The sequence below is a fragment of the Crotalus tigris genome, unplaced genomic scaffold (assembly GCF_016545835.1).
Source record: "Crotalus tigris isolate CLP2741 ecotype Arizona unplaced genomic scaffold, ASM1654583v1 scf7180000024379.1109085, whole genome shotgun sequence".
Taxonomy (NCBI): Eukaryota; Metazoa; Chordata; class Lepidosauria; order Squamata; family Viperidae; genus Crotalus; species Crotalus tigris.
Window position 1 is genome coordinate 635,957 of NW_024100549.1, and position 15,646 is coordinate 651,602.

General features: G+C 41.0%; 1 protein-coding gene across 8 annotated transcripts in view; it reads left to right on the forward strand.

Annotated features, from left to right (window-relative positions):
- Positions 1-7,206: 7,206 nt before the first annotated feature.
- DOT1L (DOT1 like histone lysine methyltransferase) overlaps positions 7,207-15,646 on the forward strand; it is an 86,374-nt gene continuing 77,934 nt past the window's right edge. For 4 of the 8 annotated variants that reach the window (XM_039328506.1, XM_039328502.1, XM_039328504.1 and 1 more), the window contains exon 1: positions 8,451-9,271. Coding sequence is in view for 6 of the 8 variants with exons in the window: in XM_039328502.1 (XP_039184436.1) it covers positions 9,191-9,271 (81 nt within the window). In the remaining 2 variants the exon portion in view is untranslated. Of the gene's footprint in view, positions 7,776-8,449; positions 9,272-15,646 lie in introns of those variants that run through there. The other 4 variants (XM_039328509.1, XM_039328508.1, XM_039328507.1 and 1 more) reach the window with 3 other exon arrangements.

Below are 15,646 nucleotides of genomic sequence, written 5' to 3' on the forward strand. Positions count from 1 at the left end.
TAAGACATTTTTTGTGGATCAAGGTGCCATCTATAAAACATTTTATAAAAATTCTCCCTTAAATTCTGTGCTTGAGTAAATTTGACATTTCTCACCCAAATAGTTTCCCAGGTGTCCAATGAAACTGGCTCACCAAAGTTCTGCGCCCATCTAATCATACAATCTTTAATTAGTTCCGTTTCTGAGTCCAATTCAACTAAAACCCCATAAATTCTCTTAATGTGGGTTTGTTTTTGATCCTTCAGTTTCTTAATAAGATTTTCATCTTCTCTAAGAAAACCCACCTTACAATCCATCTTCCATCTATCTAGTAGTTGCCTATATTGGAACCAAGAATAAATAAAATTTTCTTGTGCTAATTCTTCCCGTGATTTTAATTGCCAGTTTTGTCCATCCCATTTAAGTAACTGTCTATAAGACACCATATATCTCATTTGTCTCTTGAGAAACCTATATGCGGGTCAAGAAGCAACAGTGAGAACCGAACACGGAACCACTGATTGGTTCAAAATTGGAAAAGGAGTCCGGCAAGGCTGTATACTGTCGCCCTGCCTATTTAACTTATATGCAGAGCACATCATGAGAAAGGCAGGGCTAGATGAATCAAAAGTTGGAATTAAGATTGCCGGGAGAAATATCAACAACCTAAGATATGCAGATGATACCACTCTAATGGCAGAAAGTGAAGAGGAACTAAAGAGCCTCTTGATGCGGGTGAAGAAGGAGAGTGCAAAAGTTGGCTTGAAACTCAACATTAAGAAAACCAAAATCATGGCATCCGGCCCTCTCAATTCCTGGCAAATAGATGGGGAAGAAATGGAGGTAGTGACAGATTTTATTTTTCTGGGCTCAAAGATCACCTCAGATGGGGACTGCAGCCAAGAAATTAAAAGACGCTTGCTCCTGGGGAGGAAAGCTATGGCAAATCTAGACAGCATTCTAAAAAGCAGAGACATCACCCTGCCAACAAAAGTGCGTATAGTCCAGGCCATGGTTTTCCCAGTTGCAATGTATGGCTGTGAAAGTTGGACCATAAGAAAGGCTGAGCGCCAAAGAATTGAGGCCTTTGAACTATGGTGCTGGAGAAGACTCCTGCGAGTCCCTTGGACTGCAAGGCGTTCAAACCGGTCAGTCCTAGAAGAGATCAACCCCGACTGCTCTTTAGAAGGCCAGATCCTGAAGTTGAAACTCAAGTACTTTGGCCACCTAATGAGAAGGAAGGACTCACTGGAGAAGAGCCTAATGCTGGGAAAGATTGAGGGCAATAGAAGAAGGGGACGACAGAGAATGAGATGGCTGGATGGAGTCACTGAAGCAGGTGTGAATTTGAATGGACTCCAGAAGATGGTAGAGGACAGGAAGACCTGGAGGAACGTTGTCCATGGGGTCGCGATGGGTCGGACACGACTTCGCAATTAACAACAACAAACCTAGGGAGCTTCTGTGGCTGAGAGTACCTAGAACCAGCATCAATCAGCTCTTGGTCTAATACTGTAACCACTACATCACACTGGCTGCTCCCCAGTTGATGGAGATGGTTATACTTCTTTTCCTCCGTCACTGCTGTCAGATTTCTTGCTACAGTACAAAATTTCATGGGGGTAGTAATATCCTGGTTTCAAGTATGTCCTCTAAATTCAACCAGGCAGAATTTTCTAAAATGGATGATGTTTAGAGTTTAGGGAGAAGAAAATGTTCTCGTCTCCAAATTCTGGCTCTTGTTCAAGAAATAGAAGTGTTTCTAGTTTTGATCAATATTTTTCTTTCTAATTGTGTGATTTGTCCTTGTAGAATATGAAAACAATACAACAAAAACCTTTTGGCCTGTATTTTCCTTCACATTCCAGAGCGGGAAGTTGAGAATTCATAATCTTGAAAGCTAAGAAAGAGACAAGAAGAAGAGATGCAGGATAGCCATATTTTCTCCCTGGTACCGCTCTTGAGCTTTTAATAGTTAAACTATCTGTAGAAATAGTATCAGTGAAGTTTCCCAGCTCAGAACTGAGAGGAGCTAACTTGGAAGTTCTTGAAGTATATGATTAAAACCAAGGGTTGGTCTGGTGCTGGTAGAACCTATGTATCCTATCATAGCTGCACAAATTCATGCTTCCAATTGTGTACTAATTGTAAAACTAATCAAAGATGACTATTTTGATTAGCTTTTTTAACCAAGGGAAAGAATTACCTTCTTGCAGTTCTTTGTCTATGAATTGCACCAATATGTTTAACCATGGTTTATTGAATAAACATAGTTGGCTGGATTTTAGAGTATGGCAAAGCCTTAAATAATTACTTACAAACCTCAATGGCAAGATCTGCACAATGTTCCAAGGAACAATAAACAAAGCAATACCACTTCAAAATATACAATATATAGTATACCATATACTGAAACACACCAAATTCAGCAAGTTGTGTGAATGCAATGTGTGTCAGATTGATGGGACTCTAATAGGCCTGCTTAATAAACAAGATTGTTGGCATGAATTCCTCAAAGATAAATCATGAAAGCATTTATGATACAAAGCAGATATCTACTGGAACATGCTTCTGCACCACATGTGTGAAGAAGCAGATAAAGGCATACAGAACAGCTGAGAACAAAGAATAAGGAGAAAAAACTTTCTAGCTTCAGTCAGCAACCAGCTGCTCCAGAGAGTGTCATGTTTTCCAACATGAAATTCACTAATCTTGAAAGGTGACTCCTGTTATAGTCATCTACAACATCAGAACATTGGAAGCTATTTTCTGCTACAATGTCTATGGAGATCTTAATCATTCACATCATGGTTGTCCCACAGCTGCTTTTTCCAAAATATAATGGGACTTCCTTGGTTTTTTCCTTTGAAAACGTTTTGCTTTTCATCCAAGAAGCTTCTTCAGTTAAGGGGGATTTCTGCTATAGTGTTTTCTCAACGGGGTTCTCTTGTTGAGAAAACAGACTTCAGCTGTTAGATTTCCCCAGCCACTATAGCCAATCTTAAGATTCCTAGTTGATAAGACTCAAAGAATAATGAGGCCAGCTCCCTGCTCAGTGTAGAAACCCAAAATGAGACACTCCTGACAGTTAGCTAGATCACTTCACTTCACTTGAACATATCCAGTGTTGAGGGGCCCACTACCTCTCTAATTGCTTTTACTAGTAGTTATGTCAGAACGACTCTGATATTTAGAACTTTTTCCTATACTACTAAATTGGAATGTCATGTAAATATTACCAATTGTTTCTTTTTGTAGGCCTTAGTTCCTAGTACCCCATTCATTTTTGTTGCCCTTCCCTGAAACTGTTCTAATTTCTAATTCATCTTTAAGTGTAGTGTCCAGAACAGTTTTTGAGAGGAGGTCTGAATAAAGTAAAATGAAATGGAATTATTATATCCCTTTATTTGGAAATGATATTTCATCTGATATAGCCTAAAATTGCAATAGCTGTTTTTGGAGCCATATCAGATTGCTGACTCATATTCAGTTTGTAATCAACTATTTCAACTGTCTTTTTTGCAAGAATTTATTTTATTTTATTGGATGTAGAGGCTGCCCGACTTCCAAAGACTGTGAGTGGCTTGCATTTCCAAAATAGGAAACGAAAGAAGATATGCACATCCAAAACAGATCAACCAAAAACTAATAGAGGATTGACAGTTATCCTAACTCCAGATAGGGAGCAAATCCAGATATTCAAAGACTTGTAGAAAGCAGTGGGGTGGGAGCAAACAGATCTGTGGAGACACAGTTCCACAGTGCAACTGTCATGAAAAGGTGTGTTCCCTAAGTCAGGCATGTCAAACTGCTGGCCCATGGGCTGGATGCGTCACGCCAAAACCACGCCCACCCCATTGCGGGCGATGGGGAAAAAGTTGCGATATGTCATGCGACGTCACATAACATCGCGAGTTTGAAATGCCTGCCCTAAGTCATGTAGACATTTTTTTAATTGGTGGAATCTGGAGTGTGATTACTCTGTCTGATCTTACTGGGCAGGCAGAAATTACTGAAGCTAGGTGGACCCTCAGAGAACCTAGCTTATTCCATGAAAGTCTTTACAGGTGATAACCAGCACCTAAAATTGCACTTGGAAATAATTAGCAATAAGTACAGCTCACAAAGCAACAGTGATACATCTGCTCATCATTGGCTATGTTGCTGTATTCTGGGCCAGCTGTAGCTTCTGAGCAATCTTCAAGGGCAACCTCATTTTGAAAGAATTGTAGTAATCTAACTAAGAGATGACTGAAGCATGAGTAACTATTACTATTCCAGATTTCCAAATCCAACCTATGGATCTGATTTTTGTTTTGTTTCCTAAGTGAAAGTAAAAGACTAGGCCAGTGATGGTGAACCTTTTAGAGACCGAGTGCCCAAACTGCAACCCAAAACCCATTTATGCATCGTTGGATGCTGAGTGGGTGTGGCCCATTGGCTGGTGTGGCCAATTGGGTGGACGTGGCTGCGGTGGTAACAGCAGACTGGGTGGGACTAAAAAGTTCAATCAATCAATCCCAACTTTGCAAGATGTTTTTTTTCCGTGAGAAGTTGCAATTGTGATTGATTGAACCTTTTTTGCACACAGCGGCGGAGGCCTAAAGCGAAAAGGTTTTATAAAACCCAGATGAAGACCTAGGACTGGGGTGACGGCGTGTGTGCCCACAGAGAGTGCTCTGAGTGCCGCCTCTGGCACCCGTGCCATAGGTTCGCCACCACTGGACTAGGCTGTGCTGTCATCTGTTAAATTTAATGTTTCAGTACATTTCTCAAGTCATTGATACCACTCATCTGGGGAGCATCAATGTTGGAAAAGATTGTTCTACTGGCTTGGTTCATGAAACAATTAAGCCATGGATTGTTGAAAAAAAGCTTATCGCTTAGATGTACACAACAAAAATACCTAGTTAAACTAGCTCTAGCCATTCAGCTATGCTGGGAAAATACCAAAATCCATTGACCTATTTTGAATATCAAGAAAAAAGATTTGGACTGAAAAAGTCCCCGCCAAACCCCCAGGTCTATTCATTAAGAATTCACTGCCAAAGTCTTGCAGCTCAGAATATATTTTTTAATAATGATTGGCTGCAGCAGTCAAATTATGTTTAGTGCTGAATTCCTAACAATGGGAAGGAGCTAGTTATCATTTTGGATTTACGGAAACCAAAGTTTAAGATTAATGTTTGAACTCTTCAGATTTTGGATTCCCTACACTCAAATGATGATTGTTCCAGATTTTGACTTCACTGTTCCACAGAAAGCCAATTTGGTGTGGTGGTTAAGGCATCAGCCTAGAAACTGAGTTGTAATTCCGCCTTAGGCACAAAGCCAACTAGTAATCTTGGGCTAGTCACTTTCAATCCTAGGAAGGAGGTGATGGCAAACCACTTCTGAAAAATCTTGCCAAGAAAGCTGCAGGGACTTGTCTAGGCAGTCTCTGAGAATCGGACATGATTGAATTAAAGGAAAAAAAGCTCTAGATATGGATATACTTCTAAAGTATAATTTTGACATTAGAAAAGCAATAAACATGTGGATTGGCAGTATTTTGTATAATATGGACAGTGCAAGGGGTATGGTGGAGTAACACAACATATTAAGCCATAATATGATCTTTTAATTTTGATGAAATATATTGTCTGAATCCAATCTTACAATAAGTCCCATTATATAAGTTTGGGGATAATGCAGTAACCATGATTAACTGAGCCATAATTTACTGAATTACCCTAATTTCTTCTTTACACCTGTAAAGGTACACTAAAACAGTGCCAATTCTACCATTCAATAGAATTGCTTCTTAAGTATGTAAAGCTATACAGTGTGGAGAACAAAACCTTTATGCCACTTTGAAATCTGCTAAGAGGTAATACTGACTGAAAGTAATGGGAGCTGCTTCATGTGGAGAGCACCAATTTTGGAGACTATCTTGAGCCAAGATTCCTTAGTAAAAGACATGATATATATCTTTAGCTAAGTTAACCAACTCTTAAGAGTAATTTTATTATCAAAGGGGATTAATGGAGTCTAAGGATCTGGGGTTGAGGGCAGCCATAGTTTCCTTAATTCAGTGAATTTCAAAATTTAAACCTGAAACAGTTTAATTTTGTTGAAACTATTCTATCTCATAGAAATATTTTGAAGATAAAAGAATGGGAGTTGGTATACTACTTTGAGATTTGGAGGAAATGCAGGTTAAACATGTAATTTCAGTAATATTAAACTCTGATGTAAAACAACTTCACATAGCCATAGAACTATTTAAACTACAGTATTGCCATGAATAAAAAAGTGTAGAGAGAATGGGAAAGAGAGGTTAATATTTATTGCCTGTTAGATGTTTCAAAAGCAAAAGTGGAAAACCTTTGAAATGTAAACCACTACATTTGAATTTTGAGAGCACTGATAAATTTTGCTATGAACTTGAAAAGTTCAAGTGCCACATACCCTTTGTTTAGCTTTAAACATGCAACAATAAAGGTTGGTTTATTTAAATTCACATACATGTGTAGAAATAGTTGTGATCTTGAACACAGCACTCTTTGGAATTGTCCTTGAGCAGATGCTACAGAGGGACTGAACAGATATGCTTCACTCCTTATCAGCAAGAAACGCTGACACAGTTTGAACAGCTTCTCAATGACATTTCCTTTCAAATGTTCTGTACCAACAGCTGCAGGGAGCATCTGCCTGCACGTTCCAAGCATCCCCATTTCCCTTTGCAATGTGCCATGAAATCTCAAATTTACTAACCAGAAAGCAGTAAACAAAAGAGGCAGATAGATGGAAAGCTGCAATCCTGTGCCTAGTTCTGAAATTATGTCTCTTGAACACAGTAGATAGGGTACCACTGTTACTAATGTGAAAAACACTGCAGAATAGTACTTGTTTTAGATTCTTAGTATACTTTTTTATTCCAACATGTACAGTTTTCTGCTTCCAGAATAGTCACATTAATTCACATAGAGATGCAGAGAAAAGGAACAATGACCACTAGTTCAAATAACTAAAAATGGTGGGGGGGGGGGAAGCCAACTACCCACTTCTAGGAAATGCTTCTGTATTCTCATTAAGTCCATTTTTTAACATAAATTGCTTAGGGGAAACAAAAAAGATTTGCTATTTTCATCTTCTTTTGGAGGCTACATGGACCTCTAGCCTGATTTGACAATTGCTTGCATTTCCAGGTTCAGTTTGATGGAAATTCCATGTTCAGATGCAGTCCACCTCTAGGGAGGGCAGTTTAATGGAAAAATTAAAAAATTAAAAAAAAAAAAATTACAAGCCCACCTTGTCTCCAAGAAATGTTTTGCTCTTCCCAAGCTCAACATTTATCCTCACAAGTCTTGTGAGGTAATTTAATTGGTATTTTCCCTCCAAATGTATGCATTATCTAGACTTTTCTGAGAATGTCCCCAGCAGCTGCCAGCAAATATGAAGAATTATTTGGTATTTTAACCTCAAAAGTCGAAAGCAGATTTCCATCGGAAATAAGACTTGCATCATGACTTCACTAGTGTTGTTTTTGTTCTCCTTTAGGTATTTGTAAATACGTGTAATATATGGTGGGTCATCTTCCCGGGCCAAAGAAAGGGACTCAATTGTCCTTATGTCCCTGCTACCCCTCAGAATAAACACCGAACTGCGACAGCATTAATTATGGTGTATTATTATCTCTGTGGCGGCGCGGGGGAAGCCTCACAGCAACAGGGCAATTTTGAGACAAGACCCAGCCAAAGAAGCCCAAAACACGAAACCTCTCCATCTGGAAAAGCAGCCGCTTTCATTCAGAGGTAGATTGTGCTTAATTTTAAGGCAGGGAGTCAAATCTTTCCAGGCTTGCCTTGCCATCTTTTCCATGTCTCCCCCACCCCACCTCCCGTTTCTACGTGTGAACTTAGTCTGCATTGCGTGTGTCTACTATTTATAAGTCAAATACGTACCTGAGGAAAATCTGACGTGCGCGTCGTGAGTTCCCGCGCGAGTAGGATTGCCCGAGGAATCGCTCTGTCTGTCTGTGTGTCTGTGTGTGTGTGTGTGTGTGTGTGTGTGTGTGTGTGTGTGTGTGTGTGTGTGTGTTTTTTTTTTGAAAACACGACTGTAACGATTATGGGGCTCACTGAGATTTCGGCGTGACTATTACCATTTTCTTCGTGCGCTTCGTGCGTTGGGGGGAGAGCTTCGTGAGGAGGCGGCGATCGCGCACCGAGACAGTGGGGGGGGGGGCTTGGGCGCTCGAGGAGGCGGAGGAAGCGTGAGCGAGCGCCCGCCGCAGCCGGGGCCTCCTCTTGAGGGCAAGTGAGGACAAGGAGGCGCACGCGCTCTGGCCAAGGCGGACAGATCCGGTCCCGCTTTTTTTTTAAAAAAAATCACTCCGAGACTCGCGCTCTTTTTTAATTCACCGAACCTCCTTCTTAGTATATATAGGGGAAAAAAAGGCTGGATGGGGGAGAGCGAGCGTGTCTGCGTGTGGGGGGGAAGGGGGTACAGTAAACGAGCTAGAACGGAGGCGGGCGTTCTTCCTTTTATGTTGGAGGCCGCGCGTCCCTCCTCTCCCCCTTCACCTAGGCTTCTCTTTCGAATAATTCACTTACATCTGGGGCTTGCGTGCGTGCGTGCGTGCGTACCCTTAAGGAGCCCAAGCGCGTGCGCGCCAATCTGTTATTTTCCCTCCCCTCCGCCCCTCGTTGCGCGCGACGCTGCCTTCCCCCTGCTTCTCTACGCGAAGCTATAATTTTCCTTAACAGCGGTGGAGTGAAGGACATAAGATGAGCAATAAAAGCTGTACTGATACATTTTGGGTTGGCGTTCTCCGCCCGCGCGGAGTTTGTTTTTTTTAATTGCCCTCCCTCTCCCTTCTCGCTGTTACCGTCATCGCCCTCATCATTACCACCACCTCCACTGGGCGGCCCCTGCCTTTGACGCCGGCGGGGGCGGCCCAAAATGGCGGCGGCGCTGCTGCTGCTGCTATTGCTGACGAAAAGCCCGGCCCGGCGCGAGCGACAATAGAGAAGAGAGAGCGCGTGAAGGGAAGGAGCGGCCAGTCGCTCGCGGGCTGGTCCTCCGCCGCCGCCGCCGCCGGTTCCCTCTCCGCCGCCCGCTGGTCTAGCATGGTGCGGGTCCGCCGCCACTTGATCCCTTTGGCCGCCCCGAGCTGACCTATCCTCTCACTGAGACTCTCCTCTGCTCGCTCTCTTCCGCCGCCAGCATGGGCGAGAGGTTGGAGCTCAGGCTTAAGTCGCCAGTGGGAGCGGAGCCGGCCGTCTACCCCTGGCCCCTGCCTGTTTATGTGAGTGTGCCTGGAGAGAGTCGTCCTTGGGCGCCCCGGTGGGGAGGAGATGAAGGAGATCGGGGTGTCACGGGAATGGGGGTCTTCCGAAGGACCAGGGAGTCCCAGGAGGGTTACTTTTATGGGCACGGTAGGAAATGAGAAGTACCTTTTTGAGAGGCGAGGAGCCCTGCGGGAATAATTCTAGCAAAGTAAAAAAGGAATTTGGAGGAGAAAATTAACCTGGGGGGGGGGGGATGCAAAGGAAAATCAGGGTACAGTTATTCGGTGTCATGGATGGCACGTCTGCTGGGAGTTATTAGAAATAGGGATAAAAGTTTGGGAAAGGTAAAGAGTGGGAATCTCAAGGTTTTTTGTATGAGAGAACTGGAAGCTGAAGTGAAATCAGCTATAAGATAGCCTCATGGAAAGAACAAGAATGTTCTGTGGAGGGAGAGCGAAATAATGTGCTGTCATTGTAGTGAAGTACATTATAAAACTGAGTTGGGGAGGATTGACAGGCAGCTGTTTGGCGTCACTTCAGCAGGTTTTCATTTAAGATTATATGGAGGGAACCGAGCTAGTGAGAATTACCTTTGAATTCCTGCTAAACAGAAAATGAAAAGGGTATTTTTGTGTTGGGGAAATTTAGTAACATTTATTATAGAGTACATTATTGTGCAAGGACCCTTTGGTTGGGTGCATTGTGGGGCTATTATGTAAGGCATAGGAAATGGGGGAGATCTGATTGCATTGTGATAGAAAAATTGAGAGGTGCTAGCACCCTTGTTCCCTCCCTTCTAGTTCCTTTTCTTTCTGACGAAGGAGAAAATTATAAAACTTCACCTTTAATATTTTGTCTTCATCTATCTACTCTACACCATCTTTTCTCATCCTCCTAGACTTTTTTGTCCCAGGCACTCGTCCTGGGTTGACCTCCTTATAACCTAAGTTCTCAACTGTCTTCTAAACCAGATATATTTGGAGTTGTCCTTGAGTTATATTGCTGCCAATTTTCTTCATGCTAGTACAGTATGTTTCTGAAAATGTGCTGTTTTTTTTTCTGCTTTCCTTTTTCAGGCTTTAGGTTTTCCTTTTGATTGATTACCTTAATAAAAACTTCCTTTCTTAACACATTTACAATGGTTTTTATAATTTGCTATCACAATATGTATGTAACAGCTTCTAATGTACATATTTTTACTAGGAAATTAGACAAATTAATGCAGAATAAGCATGTTTATCCTTATCAAGGAGTTCAAAAGATAAACTCTTAAAGGTAGTCCATCTCTTGAATGTCAATTTTTGGATGCAACTAATGAGAGAGGGTCTTTAGGATTAATGAGAACATTTTAACAAACTACTGGCTGCATTCAGAGTACATATGACATTTAAATGTGTGAACTCTGCCGTGTATGTTATGGGAATTCAGGAAATAGAATTTAACCTTTTAATAGTTCAGTTAATCAAGGCTGTGTGTAACAAACGTAGCCACTGTGGAAAACAGGATTATGGATTTGATGAAACTTTGGTCTATTCTTGCAAAGTAGCTCTTATGTTCTGTTCAAAATACTGTATTTTATATATTTTGTGTTCTTGATGCCTCTTTTGCAGTCTTGTTTGTTAATCATAGCATTGCAAAATTGGAAAGTTGGAAGGTCATCTAATAACTAAAGTTCTTGATGAATTCAGATTTATAGAATGCAGAAAGAGCTGCATTCCTGATGGATAGTTGCCTACATTCAATGTAGCTTTTCCATTGCCTTGGGACTTATTTTATTCTTTTATTCTCACTGCTATTGTGATAATCTATCTTCAGAGAAGGGGTGTCCTCCTTACAATTTAATTGTTGCCTGCCAAACTCTGGAATTTGCTTTAGCTCCCAAATCCTCAGTTGACCCACAGATAGCTGGCCTCCCTCAGGACACTGTTGTTGCTTTCTTGGTTCTCTGCCAACTCTTTGGTATTTCCCACCCTGTCACTTTTTTTTAACTTACAAACATTCCTTACATCCCAGGCCAGCCATTTTAAAATAATCCTACTTTTCCTGTTGTGGGTGACTCATTACTTGTAGATACTCCCTGTCCACACCCAAACAATATTTGTTCCATTCTGTTCCACCCTCTGTCTTTTCTACACTCCATAATCTCTGTCGGTAGCCCTGCTCAACAGTCTCATGTTTATATTTTCATGTTGAACTCCTCTTGATTAAAGGTTTATCTCTTTTTCTCTTTTCCTTTTCTAAGCACCTTAAATAACCAGACAGTGGGTTTAAGAAGGGTTGTAATTTGGAACAATTGTTTCTGTATGAATTAGAATGTTTGTATAAAGACTAGGATATTATTTCTATTCTAGGTAACAGAGTTTTGAAGAGGTAGAAGACTGATGATGACTAAATAAAAAATAAAATAACTGGAAAACTAATTAGGTTTTCTTTTACTTCCTTTCTTCAGGCCTACCTTTTTGGAATTGCTTTGGATTGAAACATAGAAGAATGTGCAAAGTTAACTTTCTGACTGTATTGAATGAGGAATAGGTTTCATTTTCCTCTGTTTTAAAAAGGAAATGAAACAGTAGTGGGAGGAGGAAGATAGAACTGGAACCTTAATAAAGAATACTCTGCAAATTTCCCTTTCCTCTATTTAATGATAACTGCCCAAATTCATTTTTCTTAACTCTGTAACTGCAGTCCATATTTGGTTACTGCACACATCAGTGATGACGCTTCAGCTTTGTAATGCCTTAGCTGCATAATACTTTACACATTTCACAAATTTTGGCTAACTTTTTCTAATGAATCATTGTGTTTTGTAATGATGTGATCCTGGGAAATGACAGTTACGAATACAGAATGTGTTTGTGGGGGTGTCAGAGACAGAGAGAGAGTGTGTATGTGTAAATCTTCACATATTTGCCATACCATGTGTTTGCTATCTTAGCAGGGGTGGGGAATTGCATTCTTGTTGGAGAATGGGAGTATAGTAATTTTTTTTTTAAACTTGGCATGGAACTGTTTGGCTATTCTTGCACTGTGTGGTATTTCTCCATTTGTATTCCATATTTCACAATGTAAAGAAGGTAGGGTGTACAATATATCGAGTTTAAATGATGCAGATCAGAACTGGACATCTTTTTTTTTTAACCAGGGGGAGGAACCTTAGCTTTTCTGCCTACCAGCTGGTAAAAATGGCTACCTGATGCATTACTGGAAGAGGTGGGCTGAAGATGTTCAGCCTGATTTTTACCTTGGGGAGGGTTTAAGAGTGGGAATGGAAACATATTGCTTCAGAAAGGCTCAACCAAAGAACAACCGAGGCTCACCTTTTACCCAGTGAAAACCAGGCTACTGCCCTAAATGAGGTATTTTGCTATTGAATTTCAGTGACCTGATCTCGCGTTGCCAGAAAGTCATATGGTACTGTAGATATTTGTACTGCATTTCAGCAGATGATATGAAGAATTAGAATAGCTTTTTTTTGTGGAAAGATGAATAAAATCTTTGTGCTATCATTGGCCTTAAGTCATCTTGGCTCATTGGTTATCTGGTTTCTAAAACTTCCTGCTTATTTAGGAGGGTGAGCTATTTTTGCCTGCCATTCCCAGAGACCATGGAGCCTGCAGTTGTTCATGTGTGAGAGAGGTGCACACACAACTGGTGTGCTTTTTACTTTATTTTGAATATCAGTATAAAGCCTACAGTAATTGCTATCCACTTGGCTGTAATCCTAAGTAAATATACATGGGAGTAAGTGCTATTCAGTTCTGCAGATCTTCTTAGTAGGTATGTAGTACATTAGAATCTCTATTATTATAGAGTACTGGGATCATTTCCACAGAACATATTTTGTTTAAGGTGTGATCATTATAAAACATTGTTTTCTTTCTGTATATTAGTGTTTACTAATGTTTGAAATTTTGATTTTTTTCAAAGCCAGAGGCACATATTTTAAAGAAAAATATAGCAAAAAATACAAGGATAAACTTTTCTAAGCATGAGGTAGAGAAGGGTTGCTCAGTGCAATGTAGTGAAGAAAGTCCAATTAAAAGGATTAGAAAGTAGTTAATAAAAAAAAACTCTTTGTTGTAGGGCTCTTTCTAGTCAGCAAAGACAAAATCCACTAGCTAGGCAAAATATAATCTGGCCTGGTGCACAGAAGCTTTTCCCTTCATCTCCAAAAGATCAGGCTAGTGGTTTCTCTAATCTAGAAGTCTCTTTACTGTGATTAACATTATAGTAGGTTAGTGATATCTAGAGAACTATATTTGTCTATCCATTGCTTCTTAGAAACAAATGAATGCAAGCATTTCAGAATTTTGTTCTCCCTTTATTCACTAAAGATGTGAGCCATAAAATGTTTGCTGTGCTGTGGTGCCTGCTACAAGTCCCCGGGGAATTAATATGCTTCGGTTGCTCCGTGGCAACTATCTGCAATTGGTTTGACTGGGTTTCCCACAAAATAGTTCCTACTGATGAATGGAGTGCATTCAGTTTGTAAGTCTACTCAAGCTCTTGTAGAGGTGGTAGCAATCTATCAAGGACAGAACATTTAGTTTAATAGGATCTCATCTTGAATGTGACAGTTCTGTGGCATCCTTTCTTAGAATCTGTCATATTTCAGAATCTGTTGTTGTTGTAATGTAAAGTAGTCTATTGTGATTGTCCAATCCTGGCTGTCTTTATGATCACCAAATAAATCTATAACATCTTTGCTGAATCAGAGTATCTGGTTTCCAACAATAGGCAATCTAGATATTCTTGAAAAATTCACAAGTCCACAGCCTTCCTAGCTGAAATATCTGTTTAGTGATTTGGCTAATCATTGCCAGGTTAATTAGTCCTCCATATTTATTTTACTTATTTTCTTTATTTCTATCCTGCCTTTATTATTTTTTTTATTGAAAATTTTTTAAAAGTTTTACAAATAAACAACCAACAACCCTCACCCAATCCCTCCCAAACCCACCCCTCCCTCCCCCCTCCTTTATTATTATAAATAACTCAAGGCAGCAAACATACTCCTTTTTTGTCCTATTTTCCCCACAACAACAACAACAGCAACCTTGTGAGTTGGGCTGAGCTGCCACAAAGTGACTGCTACCCAGTTAGCTTTCACGATTAAGTCAAGACTAGAATTCACAGCCTCTTGGTTTTTAGCCTGGTATCTCAATTACTAAACCATACTGGCTCTCATATTGTCTGTCTAATTCATTTTTAAATCTGCCTAAGTCCTTTGTCATCACAATATCTCATGACAGGGAGTTCCACAGAATTGTGTCAAGAAGTATTTTCTATCCAAATATCAAACTCCCAGCATTGGGAGCCTTTTTCAGATTGCACTGAAATGGCTGCAGAAAGAGAGAACAAGGCAAGCCATTGCAGCAGAAATGTGCAAAATCTTTTTTTTTTCCTTTTGGAAAATAATCTTGGAAACCAAAGCAACTAGAGGAATATTGTACTGTAGTCAAATGGAGACTTTATTTTTCATTCTCTCTCTTCCCCCCTTCTCCTCCTCTAGTATAGAAGCTATTTGGCATCAAGGGGAAGAGGGGTCTGCTGTGGTTTTGGAGCCTAGCTCTCTGACGTCAACAAAATGTCTTTTAGTTTCACTGCTCTATTTCTTCCTGTTTCTTAGACAGCAAAGTGGAAACTACCTGTGTTATATGTGGCAGGTGACGAGAGTGTTCCATACAAAAGGCCAGGTTTGATTTTTTTGGCAACAGGACACCTCAGGAGACTGGAGAAGAAATTTCAGTTTCTTATAGGAATATCCCCTTATACACGGTCCTATCTTACAATTTTCTGCTTTGCCAGAAAAGCAGTTTCTGATAACATAGTCATTTTGCAAGATGGAGCTTGTACCTAAATTACATAAGACACAACATAGATTTTCCAGGTTTTTTTTTAAGTGTGGCAAACTATTTTTCTTAATCATGGTTGACTCTAGCCTGATCTAACCAGATCTCCTAGATCAGACATGTCAAACACAAGGCCTGGGGGCCGGATACGGCCCCCGAAGTGGTTTCATGTGGCCTGCGCAGCCATCCTGGAAACAGTGAGGAAATGGCCCCCACTGTCTTGGCCCTGGTCCAGGCCAGCCGGGAGCCAGTGTACAATTTTGTGGTGGCCACCTATGCTGAAACGCATTCAGTCTTAGCCACATGGCTTGAGAGGAACGGTGAGGCTCCTCCAGTGGACCATGCTTTGCCACTTGCCCCAGTCCCACCCCCTTCTGCCAGAGACCCTCAGATCTGTCCCACTCCTGTCCAGGCCCCCACAGGCACCCTTGATGTGAACGATGTAGAGCTGGCCACACCCACCAGTAGGCCACACCCACTCCATCCACGCCCACCCAGTAGACCTCACCCACCCTGGCCACACCCACCCGCCCCCCTGAG